Genomic DNA, 14316 nt, shown 5'->3' with positions numbered 1-14316 from the left:
GAGGTTGTTTATAGCAAGCATGAGGTGTCACCTTTGTTTATCTGAACTGGTCTAGGGGACAAGAAAGACAGAGCATACTACCTTAGGGTCAACAAGGCACGTTTATTTTGCTAATTAGCTCCACTCTGGGCAACTTCACCCTGCTGTGGTCTATAGCCCTGTTTACCTGTTTACCTATTTTGGTCCTTCCTTCCTGTGAGAGCAGCTTTCTGCTATTGTACTAACCTCAGGGGCATTTCCACCCTGAATATCTAATCTTGTGTACTTCATCTTGGATGTTTTCATTCTGAGATTTCCTATTCCTATACTTTTGTCCTATACTGGGGGCCTTTGCTCCCTTTACCTAACCTTATTTACCTAATCTTGTTTACCCAAACTTGGGTGTGTACATCCTATGGCTTTCTAATTCTTTATGCCTTGTTAACCCATGGTGCAAGCTCAAGGAATTCCTAAACATATTCCCCACAGACTCATTTATTGTATGTTAGCTGTTTAAAACTTTTGTTAAGTTGGCTACTTTGTATTGTTACTGTACCATTAATTATAGATATCTCATAAATAAACATGTGTGAGAAAAGAATTGATTTACGATCAATGATTTACCAATTTTATAAGTACGTGAGCACTTTTGAAGAATGCCATTTATGGGACACAATGCTTGGCCTTTATGATATTCAGCAGCTACTTGGTATGATGCTATACACTACGATAATTATGTCTTTATCTATTTATCTGTCTATCTAACTTATACACCAAACATAAAGATGGTCAAGCAACTTATCAGAGGGGCAAAAGAATTAGAATGTGTAGTTCAACAAAAACACAAATGGTGAAGAGTTCCTGAATAAATCATCAGACTAAAGTATGAATTACTCTAGCAGTCAGTTGTAAAGCACGTTTTCAAATATATGCTAGTGAATAAGAATAGCAAGGAAACCCTGCTGACTTTGGAAGAACATACTGTGTTTCATTCTTTGCATTTGCTAGAGCAACTAGCCTTGCCTTATACACAGTAGATGCCCGATAAACATGTGTTGGACGACTTCCTGACTGAGTAGACACAGAGAGGCACGTAACGTGAATTATGGAATAAGAAGAAACATAGAATCTTGGGGAGAAAAAGGGGATGGTAACAAGTCTGGTTCACAGTGATTTCTCATTAACGATGATGCTATTTCTCTACCAACTGCTTAGCAGGGGTCTATGTGATCTGCTCTCTGCAGCCAGCTTATTGATTGTGCGGGTCAATATAATGTAATGCATAAAGAACCAAGAAAATGGGAGGTAGCATTTTCCCAGATAACTGCTAAGAAGCAGATACTTTACACTTTCATACAATGAGGGTGAGTGACTCCCATGTGAAGCTGAATTATTTGTAAAAGCGATCCTAAAACTGATGATTTTTTTTTTTTTTACCAATAGGTCTGATCCTAGTGAAAGATTAATTAGATTTAAGAGAAATGTGAAAACCTATTAAAGACAGCATTTGTAGAAGCATGAGGTAAAAAGTGTTTTTCTTTTTCATTTTTACTATGTGTGTTTACACATACATATCGGGGGGTTAGTTATAGGGTTTTAGATTATGATGGCTCCTGGCTTCTGTCTCCCTAGATACTCAGTGCCTAACCATTTTATTGCCAGTGAGTGCTCACACTAAATGAGAGTGAAAATGACTAGCAGCGAGGAGACACCAACAATAAAACAACATCCTCAAAGCAAAAGTTCCAAACCAACCAAACCAACAAGCCAAACAACAGAGAAACAAAAAATACACTTAATGCATAAAACAAAAAAAGTTACTGAAGAGAACAAAACTAATGAATAAAAAAGAAATTTGCGTTAAATGTCAGTTTTCATATCTCCAACAGAGTTCCAAGTCAAATTAGGCCCTGGTTTCTTTCCTTTCACCGCAGGAGAGAATGTTTCACCTTACCTGCCAGAGAGGGTCTTTTTGCTCAGGGAAGAGCTCAAAGTACTTGTGTGCGAGTTGCACTGGGGGCAGAGTTTGCAGTTTCAGGGTGGTCCAGCTCTGCACGAAGTTGGCCAAGTTCACAAAGGTATATAACCCCAGGCGGTCATTCCCATAATTCGACAAATGGGTCATGAAAATGCTGATCTGAAAGACAAATACAAATGACGGTAAAATAAACATACTTACATTCAAAAATGGCATAGAATCTTCAGGCGGTACCTCACCTAACCTTGGAATTTCATGAGAAATACAATGATCATTTTAGGTGGTGTTATGAACTGAATTGTGTTCCTCCCAAATTTATATGTTGAAACCATAATCTCCAAGGGACGGTTCAAAGATTAGGCCTTTAGGAAGGTAATCACAGTTAAACAAGGTCATAAGGGCAGGGCCCTAGTCTGATAGGTCTTGTGCCCTTATAAGAGGAAGAAATAACTGCACTCTCTCTCTACCTCTGTCCTCCCGCCCTCTCTCCTCCTTTCCCCCCTCACTCCACTTCCTTCTCTCCCCCTTTCTCTCTCTTTTCCTCCCTCTGTCTTTCCCTCCATCCTCTTCCTTCGCCCCATCTCCCTAACTCCCTCTGTATACATCCGGAAGGCTGTGTCTATAAACCAGGAAGAGAGTTCTTACCAGAAACTAAATTTGCTGCTACCTCAATCATAGACTTCTAACCGCCAAAGCTGTGAGAAAATAAATGGCTATTATTTAAACCATCCAGTCTGTGGCATCTTGTTATGGCAGCTTGCACAGACTAATACAAGTAGAAAGCCACATATTTGATTTCTATTTTATTTTTTTATTTTTATTAAAAAAATTTTTTTAATGTTTATTTATTTTTGAGACAGAGGGAGACAGAACATGAGTTGGGGAGGGGCACAGAGAGGAGACACAGAATCTGAAACAGGCTCTGGGCTCTGAGCTGTCAGCACAGAGCCTGATGCAGGCCTCGAACTCCCGGACCATGAGATCATGACCTGAGCTGAAGCCGGATGCTTAACCGACTGAGCCACCCAGGCGCCCCTGATTTCTGTTTTAAAATCACTCTTAAACTCATTTTTAAAATATAAATTGAAATTGGGGTTTTTCCCCCCACACTATTCATTAAAAGTATACCATTAATTTCCATGTCATTTTTTCCGTATTATAGAATCAACATCATTAAACCCAATAATAGTAACTTCTAGGCCACTAAAGACCCAGAATTAGACTAGTTCTAAAATCAAACAATTGTTCCTGATCTTTACTGGTTTAGATATGTATGTAGATAGAAATGGAAGTAGACTCAAAACTCTAATGAAGACTTTCTACTGCAATAAAGTAATTGTTGGGGCATCTGGGTGGCTCTGTTGGTTGAGGATCCCACTCTTGAATTTGGCTCAGGTTATAATCCCCAGGTCGTGGGATGGAGCCCCACATCAGGCTCTATGCTGAGTGTGGAGCCTGCTTAAGATTCTCTTTCTGTCCTTCTCAGCACCTCTACCCCACTCATGTTCTCTCTCTCTCTCTCAAATAAATAAATAAATTAATTAATTAATTAAAAAGGAAACTTAGTGTTTGCATGGAAACTGATTGCTTTTAGCTAAAAAACTCTTCTATACTTATCTTTTTGTAATATTTCTTATCTCTATATTAACTCTAAAAACACCATAGCATTTTGGTATTGTATTTTTGTAGATCAAAGATGAGGACAAAGTAAAATCTAGATTGATTGCTCTTGGACACAGCAACAAAAATTTCGAATATGATTACAGATATGATGTACAATCCATCAGGGATTGCAGTTGGAATTTAAAAATATTTAATTTTTTAATTTTTTTAAATGTTTATTTATTTTTGACAGAGGGAGAGAGACAGAGCATGAACGGGGAAGGGCAGAGAGAGAGGGAGACACAGAATCCGAAGCAGCCTCCAGGCTGCTGTTCGAGCAGGGCTCGAACTCACAGACAGCAAGATCATGACCTGAGCTGACGTCGGATGCTCAACCAACTGAGCCACCCAGGCGCCCCAAAAATATTTATTTTTTTACTGTTTACTTATATTTGAGAGAGAGAGAGACAGAACACGAGTGGGGGAGGGCAGAGAGAGAGGGAGACACAGAATCAAAAGCAGGTTCCATGTTCAGAGCCGTCAGCACAGAGCACAGTGGGGCTCAAACTCACGAACTAGGAGATCATTACCTGAGCTGAAGTCGGACACCCAACCGACTGAGCCACCCAGGCACCCTGGAATTTAAAAATATCAAACGAAGGAGAGGGGCACCTGGGTGGCTCAGTCAGTTAAGCCATCGACTTTGGCTTAGGTCCTGGTCTTGTGGTTTGTGGGTTTGAGCCTGTATTGGGCTCTATGCTGACAGCTCAGAGCCTGAAGCCTGCTTCAGATTCTGTGTCTCCCTCTCTCTGTCCCTCCCCCCACTTGCACTCTGTCTCTCCCTCTCTCTTAAAAAATAAATAAATATTTAAAAAAATTAAAAAGAAATAAATGCAGGAGAATTTGTATATTCTTGATCTAAATTGTGGAGATTACTAATGTAAGCCATGAAAAGGGAATTAATAATTTTCTACCATAAATAATATTTGTACTTGCTCCTCAATCTAATTTTTGCATATAAGCATTTTAAGAATTCATTTTTATTACTTATTTTTTAATCTTTAATATTTCAGAGAAATTAACATACAATAATTAAGTACTTTATTAACTTAACTAGAAGAGCAACAGTAATTTAATATTAGAAATAGTAACATTAAAGCAAATATAACATGTTAAGTGAATCAGAAAAATAATATCCACAGGCAGTATGTAGAAAGTCAAGTGTTGCATGGCTAATTTTTGTATGGATGCTAACTGATTCTTTTTTTAAGGGTTAATGTTTCTTGGTGTGCTTACTTGGGTTGTTTAAACTATTTTGAAAATAAAAGTGGATTTGCAGTAACCATTCTAATATCCTATCTTTGCAACCTGGTTAGAATGTTAGCCATGCAATAGAGTTTATATAGAGCAGAATCATCGTGCCTAAGACTTAATTTGTCATTGGATAGCTATAAATGTCTGAAGAGGATACCTTTTGTGTTAAAAATAATAGGACATTAACTTGTTCCAGAATTAAAAAAACAAACAAGCAAACAATACTCTGGCAAAGTACTGCCAGAGTAAGTTACAAGTTAAAGATATCAGGCTCACTGAATGCCCTTTTACTTTGGAAAAACAACAACAACAACAACAACAACACAACTTTCCTTTTCTATGTGTTATATTAGAATACTGAAATTAATTCTGTGAGAAAAATCTTATTAAAATTATTAGAGATACTCCTCACCATGGTTGAAGGTGGGGAGGAGAGTGGGAGAGCTTGGTTCATTTCCTTCATATCCCTAAGTTATATAAAATAATACCTAAAAGGGGCGCCTGGGTGGCGCAGTCGGTTAAGCGTCCGACTTCAGCCAGGTCACGATCTCGCGGTCCGGGAGTTCGAGCCCCGCGTCAGGCTCTGGGCTGATGGCTCAGAGCCTGGAGCCTGTTTCCGATTCTGTGTCTCCCTCTCTCTCTGCCCCTCCCCCGTTCATGCTCTGTCTCTCTCTGTTCCAAAAATAAATAAAAAACGTTGAAAAAAAAATAATACCTAAAAAGTATATGGTGCTTACTACGTGCAAGGCACATATCTAAGCCTTTTACATATCCGAAAAGATTAAATCCTTTAACAGATAATTCTTATGGGGTAGGCACAGTTATTGTCTCTTTTCACAGATGAAGAGACTGGGGTATGTAGTTAAGTAACTTGTCCAAGTCCCACATCTAGTCAATGGCAGAACAGAATTTAAAACCCAGGCCATTTGATTCCCAAATCTGATACATGATATACCTGACAGCTTCACTCAAATATTTTAATATATAGTTTCAAATCCATCATTTTTATTTCCTTCTGCTTTTTTAAAAACAAAAGACAAAAACGTCTGTCTGTACAAAAAGTGGAAAATATATGTAAGCAGTATCTTGCTAACTTAAAGGTTTTTTTTCTTTTTTTCTTTTAAATTGGAATGCCAGAAGATAAATTATTTTTGGAATCTTATAAGAAAACTTTCAAAACGATGAATTATAGTATTTGAAAGAATATTACTGACTGCCTGCAGATTTATCTTTGAAGGCAGTATCACTCCTATCATATTTCCAGCCCATTTTTTCCCTGTGGAGTGTATTCAAAGGTTTTTACTCTAAAGGTCAGAAAAGAGAAAGGCTATTTTAAAGAAGATTCTTCACATAGCTAATTTAGATACAAATTTATATTAAATCCCCCAAATGTTAGTTGGTACAACATTCTCGCTTGAGATTCATGTGGAATCATTAGAACAGGCTTGGGGTACCTATGTCTGTGAGTGATTTTTACACTGGCCAACTTCTCTCTCTTAAAGTTTCCCCTCCCAAATAGGAAGTGTCCTCTTGGCAGAACTTAATTACAGAGTTTCTAGAATATAACGTAGTATCAGTCGTTGATGACGATATAATTGCAATGGTTGTCATGTAGAACTTCTTTATAATCACCACAAAATAATATACATTTGATCCCAATAAGTATGCATTTATCTCATGTCACTACTGTAATTAAGAAATAAAACAGTGTAAGTAGTGTGCTTCAGGATAATTATAGTTTCTCAGGACTGAAATTGTTATGAAAAACCAGGCTGCTGGCTGAATGCCTAAAAAAATATAATAATGTCCTAGAAATATACCACCTGCCCTCTAGCATTATTATTTTAAGATGGAACTTTAAAGCACCTGTAAGTGTCTAAAATCTGACAAAATTTTAAATAAAAATACTACTTGGAGAGTACTGTAAAGATTATTTTTATATCATGGACAAATGTATATTATCATTTCATTAGGGTAGTAACTCAATGCCTTTAAAAGATTTTTGTCACAGTGTAATTCTAAGTCATTTATTTAGAATTTCCTTAGGAGAACAAGCCTTGTTTTCCAAATGGAAGTATCAAACTTAATGTGGAGCAAATGCAAAATCTGCCTTTAGTGGGAAGCGACATCTGGAGATGTGTGGTTCTAAGCTGAGGCATGCTTCTGCATTAAAAATTTTTTTTTGTTTTATTTTTGAGAGAGAGAGACACACACAGAATCTGAAGCAGGTTCCAGGCTCCGAGCTGTCAGCACAGAGCCCAATGCGGGGCTTGAACTAATGAACTGTGAGATCATGACCTGAGACAAAACTGGATGCTTAACCCACTGAGCCACCAAGATGCCCCAATGTTTCTTCGTTTAAATGTTCCTTTGCTGGGAATAGAAGGGGCATCCTGGCCAGGATGGTTGCAATCACTGTTGTATTGGGCATCATGTTTACCTGCCTTACAGGTTAGAAACAAATTAGTGCTGGTATATGGTCAATTGACTGCACTTTAAGAAAAATTCTGCAAGTGCAGCTTAACTGCATATCTGACTTGCTAAACCACCTATTGTGCAGACAGAACATTTTAGATTTAGTATTTCTGGACAAGTGTCTTGTTCAAAAAACAAAACCTATTCAGAGGGTGTAGTGAGAATAAGATAAATTAAGAATAGATGTGGTTTGAAGCATAAATAAGAGAAGTCAAAGAATATTCAGTATGAAATAGCAAATAATTAATTTTTCACAGACTTGCAATATATTGCTACTATTTTTTACATGACTGTATCTGTTCTTCTGCTTATCCTGTCCTTTTATTTATTTATTTTGATTGTTATTTCCTTACTTATATAGTAAGAATGCTCTTGCTCAGTACTCCCTAAGGCATCATCTAGAAAAGGTATGACTGTGCTCTACATTTGTTATGCTGCAGATGTTTATAGATACAACTCACTGTACCTCACAATATTGCTGCTCAGAGATATACATCGATTCAGGCAAGCAGAGTTTCATCCCTCATGTCACAAAGACAAGCAAGGGCATCATGTTCAATGAGTGAGTTTAAGAATAAAATATCAAGTGCTAATGTCTGAGGGCCAACTGCAGCAAGCTGTCCAGGGCGCCCCTGAGGTCTGGGTGCCCTGGCTTCTGTCATCAAGCCTGCCTCTCTGTTGCCTTCGACACTTCTACATATGTCCCTCCCTCAACTCTCAACATGCTTAACTCCCTTAAAGCCAACATGAAACAAGTCTAATTTCTTCCTTTTATCTGGTGTAAAACAGAACTAAAAAAAACAAAAAACAAAAACACTGGAAGGCACTCTCAAAGTCTAACTATTCATTAGAAACATAAAACGGTTTTTCTGAATGCTAGATGCAATATGCAGGCACCAAAATTTGAGAAGATCATTACCTGTGAAATAAATCCATTTAATGATATAACTCTAGTCCAAGAAAAAGGGAGGCTTTAAATATAGTAATATATAAATCTTGATAATAAGGAATTGGAGAAAAATAATTGAACTCTACGCATAATCCTTACATATGGTCAAAGTACTGTCACGGTGACCAATGGAAAAGTATTCTATAAATGTGGGCAAGTGGTTATCCTCCTGTTTAGTTGCAAATTATATAATTTATTGTCTGGTATAGCATTTTACTTTGCATCTTATGAAGTCGCTAACATCCAAAATAACAGAGAAGAACAAAATAAAAACACAAAGGCCTAATTTTATTCATAAAATGAAGCAACACCTCTTCTAAATTGAGTTAAAATATTTTCACACTTCCAATACCAGAGTAGCTTCCACTGCTTTTCCTATTTGTATGACAAACAGAATGTCATATAAATGGTATGGATGGATGCTAATATCCATAGCCAGAATATCAAATATAGTGTCTTCAATTAGAATTTCAAATCCCTTCTTAGAGCATGAATTTTTACATAAAGTGGACACTAAGTATCTATATATTAGTTCTGTATCTTATAGTACCTTTAAAAAGCAAATCATTTACAGAGTAGTCAGATACAAGGTTCATCAGAAAATATACATCATTGTAACAAATACAGAAAGAAACAATAGCTTTGCAGAGCAAGATATATATACCTGATTTTAAGTCAGCTTGTCCTGTGCTCACGCTACAGCACAGTACTTTTCAAGATAAGCACTCAATATTAGCAGTTAGTTTCTACCTTTGCTTCTGTGGCCCTGCCAGTGTGCCCCTTTTCAGGAAGATTCCATTGTGTTTAAAAATATGCCCATTAGCTTGTTAAATTATTGATTAGGCTTTTAGTTCTCATAAAATGTGAAGATAGATAGAATATAGGTTAAGACGTCCCTGATGGCCCATCTGGTGGGTTTTGGCCTTGTACTCATATTTTCCTATAAAAAGCAATTTGTGTCTTTATTTTATTTTGAATATAGGCTGGAAGCACAAAGGAGATAATCCATGTCAGACTATGAGTGTCAGACATTACCAATCTTAATGTCAATATACTTCTAGATTTAAATACACATGATATAACTGTTGTACAATAATTATAGGCTTCCCAAGTAATACCTTTTTAAGTCCTGGGCAACTAATAACTTAAAAATGTTTTCATCTATGTTCTCAGATACCAAAAGTAAGGAATATTTGCTCAAACCTAATATATTATTCTGCCACTCAATCTAAAAGACCATCACAAGCTTGGAATTCACTATTGAGATATACCAATTCATTTTTTTTTTGAAAAACATAACATATACTGAATAATTGGTTAATGGTTGATCTTTTTTTAACACTATTAACTTTGCTAAATGTTTTTATGTTCTCTTTTGTTGTATTTCTTGATTAGGTACTAAAAAACATCCTACTTTGGAAAGAAGGAAATGAGGACCAAAAAGTTCAAGTGATCTTTGTGAGGTTATATGGGGAATCCCAGCAAAGCCAGTGCTCGAAGTTAGGGCTTGTGAATTCAGAATCAGTGCTCTTTCCCACATAAGGTTCTGCCAGAGACTTTGGCAACAAGCTCATCTAATTTCCTTCTGTTTCCTGCTCTCTCTCTTTTTATCATTTTAATTACCTGGTAGATTTTATTTGTAACAATTTTAGGATAAAACCATCATTTCATTGTATACTTTTCCTAGAATTGGCCCAACATAAAATTTCACTTACATATTTTAATATTATTTTTAGAAATGGATGAAATAAAAGTCGATATTTCAATACCTACATCTCTACACAGATGTACATTTCAACTGTTTATTGACTCTGAACATTTTAAGATAATATATACTGAAGAGAGAAATTATTATTTCATTTGGGAAGATTAAGAGGTTTCTTAATGGAAATGTGTCATAGAACTAGAAAGTAAATCCAATCTCCAAATTTTTTTAATATTTATTTTTGAGAGAGAGAGAGCATAAGTGGGGGAGGGCAGAGAGAGAGGGAGACCCAGAATCCAAAGCAGGCTCCAGGCTCTGAGCTGTCAGCACCAAGCCCTATGCGGGGCTCGAACTCACAAACAGTGAGATCATGACCTGAACTGAAGTCAGATACTTAACCTACTGAGCCACTCAGGCACCCCATCCAATCTTCAAATCTTAAAGGAATGTGTTTGATTTTAGCAAACCTTTCAAGATGTACTCCTCTAGGAATTATTATTAGAAGGAGAAAGAAAAAGAGTAGAAGGAGAAGTAAAAATGGAAGGAAGGAAGAAAGGCAGGCAGGAAGGAAGGCAGGAAGGCAGGAAGGCAGGATGGAAGAGAGGGAGATTGGAAAGAAGAAAGAGAAGCTCCAAAACTCAACATGTCTTGCCATCTGTAGTTCAGACAGACGGAAAAAAGTAGGCCACTAAGAATGATTTAGTTCGTGGCTTTAAATATCAGATTAAACTGTAACTATTGATCCTCCTACTCAGGCTACTTCCCTAAGTAAAGGATGCTCTTTCCATGTGACTTTCAGTGTGGTTTCATGTAAAATGTGCATCCCCACAAACATTTATAATTAATTACTATTCTTTCAGTTGATGTTTTAACATTCCATACCCTTTTCTATTAAAAGGAAGACTTTCTTGGGTGTGTGAAAAAAATTATAACTTTGTTTTTAATTTGGAGAAGCTTTAATGAAGGAAATAATACCAATCGAACAATTTAAAAATTAAAAGAGATAGTAATTAAAATATTACCCTGGGGACTTACTGCTGAAGTCAGAAAATACAGAAAATGATTTTGGGTTGCTGGTCTAATTCACATCGGTTTGGTCTGCACACAGTGGAGTAGTACAAACGTGAATCTAGATTCAGAATGCCTGGATCTAGATCCACTGTCTCTGCCTCATTGTACCAATTAACATCTCTGAATCTCAGACTTTTCTGTTGTTAAGGAAAACAATAACTTAGTTTATAAATCTATTTGATGCTGGATGAGTTGGGGTATGCTAAAATATTTTTTAAAATTAAAAGCATTATAGGAAAGTTATCATCATTATGTATATTCAATTAAAGTAACTTCTAGAATAGTTGACATATCAAATATAATTTTAAATAATTTGATTTATATCTGAGATAATGATATATTTTATAAATAAAATTATTGTTCTTTGTTCTGCTGAAATCAACTGTGTATACACCATGTTTATGATAATTAACGTGATTTCCAGTTAAACCAGAAAATGTTGGATACATGTATGCCAGAATAAAAAGCACTAAGTTTGATACCTAATACATGAAGCTCTTTTGTGGTCTTCATGTTATTTTTTTAATAAATGCAAGTTTTATCCTCCAGAATTACCTCTGACAGCTGCAGTTAAAAATCAATATAGGAGGAGATTGTTAAATGGGATCCTTTGTTTCATTTCAAAAAGTGCAATGAATAGATTTTAGAAATAGACACTACTCAAGGGTAATAGTGTGATGAGCTGATCTCTCTTTGCTTTATTCCTATGCACCCCAAGTCAGAGAGCATTTCCAGCCCTCTCCCCATCTCCTTGCCTTCCAGGGCACTCAATGCCTGACATATTATGTATTTGTTTGGCGCTTTCCTCACTTCCATGTTAGAATGCAAGCTCCTTGAGCCCAGCCCCTCTACTGCTGCTACATCCTCAGTGTTTCATAGGATGCCTGGCATATCCTGGGTGCACAACAAATATTTATTAAATAAAAAAATGAGTCCATGGTAACATAAACTTCTTTTGCTAATAGAAAATGTAGAATAACTTAATTGGCTTCTAATTATTCCCCATATTCTAAAGACGTGAGGGGAAAAACAAAACACTATCCTAAAACCCTGAAAACCGCTGGCATTTAACTGGACACGATGAATTGTTAAATTACATTTTTTATTTGTGTTTTCCACTTCCATTATCAGACTAAATGCAACAGAAGTTCCATTCTGCATCTGATTATTTGCCAGTGTCCCAGTTTTTCAGTCATAATATTTGCTTAGTGAATTATTAACAAATCAGAACTGTTTTGATTCAAGACCGACTAGAGTGTAAACACTGATCTTTCTGAATAAAGAAGTTGGGCAGTGACTTCACCAAAGCAGCAGTAAATAGGGCAGCTGTTCTAACAGAGAACAGAAGGCTCCTGCTATATTTCAGTGAGCAGGGGCTTGTACATTAATACAGGCCTAAGTCATTAAAAGGCAACACATGCTCACATCCATATCGTTATTGCATGTATTTGTTTTGTTTTCCTTTTAGTAGTCAAGTCAGACTGAGGTTTTAGATGTCGCAGTAATTGCCCTTTAGAATACCCTGATTTTGAGACAAGATTTGCCATTGTTACACAGAGAGAAAAACAACCAAAACGGCTTCCCATCCAAGTGACTTAGCATTACTCTCTTTTCAAGAGATCAAATCTCCTTTCCAAACATGTTGCAGTGATGCCACATAAAAGTCACTGAAGTGCAAAATCATAACCCCAGGAATAATCATGGGCATGCCAATGGGTAGGTAAAACATGTCCATTAGTCATCAGTATAAGCTGCACTAATAGCCTCAGAGTTCGACAGTTTTCAGTGAAAAAAGAAAAAAAGTCATCTCCATTTATTCAAACAATCAACCAACTGACAAATATTTATTAAATGCCTACTAAGTGCCTGTCAGTCTATTAGGAGGTAGAGATATAATCATGAATAAATTATGCATAATTTTACCTAAAGGTATTTAAGGTAAAATGGGGGATATAGAAAAGAAAACAGCAGATTATGATATAAAGTGATCTGGAAATTCTGTGATCTATATATCACACGGATGCAGGGGGTTGGGAACTGATCTAAGACTTGTGGAAGCCTTCCTGAAAAAAGGGACCTTGGAGCTGAGATCTGAAGGATGACAAGTTATAGACACTTCAGGTGAGAAAATAGGTTGGAGTAGTGGTGGGTGACATGCAGCTGAGGTCATGGGGCTCGGATGGAAGGAACTGTGTATGTGAAAGGTGTTTGATGAGAATGCGCATTGAGGCATAGTCAGATATGCATTTTAGGAACTATCCAGACTGTCTTAGGAAAAAGGATTTAAATTAGGGAATATGAGGCTTTTATAGGTATATGATTACATAATGATGGCTATGGGAAAGGAGATAAAATAGATTCAAACAATGTTAAGATGATGAAACCCAAGGAATGATATCAGCCACATGGCTGAATAAGAGGTCCCTCATTCTTGTCCTCTGCCCCAACAACAATTTGGCATATACCCATGGACAAAGTCATGTTGAAGGAGCTGTAGGATCCAGCATCATATGTCAAGAAACATGGAAGGAGGCTCTCCCAGTTATGCATTGGATAATACAAATACAGACCTTCGTCCCAGCTGTGGGCCCTGTAGTGCCCTGTAAACTGGCTTCATCCCTTCATCCCTTCCTGGATGAGGTCCAGGATCCCTTGGAGCACACTGTTGTAGACAATCACCTATAGACAAGAGAGCCTTGGGGAAATACCAGGCTCCTGGTCGAGAGGTTCTAACACCTCACGATTACAGCAAAAAAAATACAAGTTTGGATGAGTTGGAGAGGCTAAGGGAAATAGTTTTATTTTACCCACATCATCTGTCCCCCCAAATGGCACAATTCAGAGCCAAAAGAGATTTTCTCTGCCCAGGATTTCTCCTGAGGGGGAATGTGAGATGGTGTGAGCCAGCACCAGGCTTCCACAGCAGTATAGAATGCTGCCAAAGAGGCCCATTTCCCTCACACCTTATCCAGAGTACTGAGTTGTGAGCTGTATGACTGTAAGGTGGGAAAAGGTTGGAAGAGTGGCAAATGAGACTCTTGGAGCGCATTAAAGGGACATGGATCCTACTAAATGCTTCTCAGACTCCATCAAGGAGCCTATCCAGAAGCCTTCGAGCACACCTGACCACAGATCCTCTCAGATAGCTACCCCAGTGCTCTGCACCCTTCGCTCATACACTCTTCCACTCTGTGGCTGGCTCTCAGTGTATGCTCCCAAGGGTAGCAAGAGCAAGCATTAAAA

At 37.2% G+C, this 14316-nt stretch overlaps 1 protein-coding gene across 6 annotated transcripts in view; it reads right to left on the bottom strand.

Moving 5' to 3' along the window:
* The window catches only part of LOC106977308 (bifunctional heparan sulfate N-deacetylase/N-sulfotransferase 4), a 382499-nt gene that overhangs the window by 41927 nt on the left and 326256 nt on the right, over nucleotides 1-14316 (bottom strand). For all 6 annotated transcript variants that reach the window (XM_053217011.1, XM_053217016.1, XM_053217014.1 and 3 more), the window contains one exon: nucleotides 1934-2116. In XM_053217011.1, coding sequence (XP_053072986.1) covers nucleotides 1934-2116 — 183 coding nt within the window. The remainder of the gene's footprint in view (nucleotides 1-1933; nucleotides 2117-14316) is intronic.

This window comes from Acinonyx jubatus, chromosome B1 (assembly GCF_027475565.1).
Source record: "Acinonyx jubatus isolate Ajub_Pintada_27869175 chromosome B1, VMU_Ajub_asm_v1.0, whole genome shotgun sequence".
In the NCBI taxonomy this organism is placed as follows: Eukaryota; Metazoa; Chordata; class Mammalia; order Carnivora; family Felidae; genus Acinonyx; species Acinonyx jubatus.
This window is presented reverse-complemented; position numbering and strand designations above follow the sequence as displayed.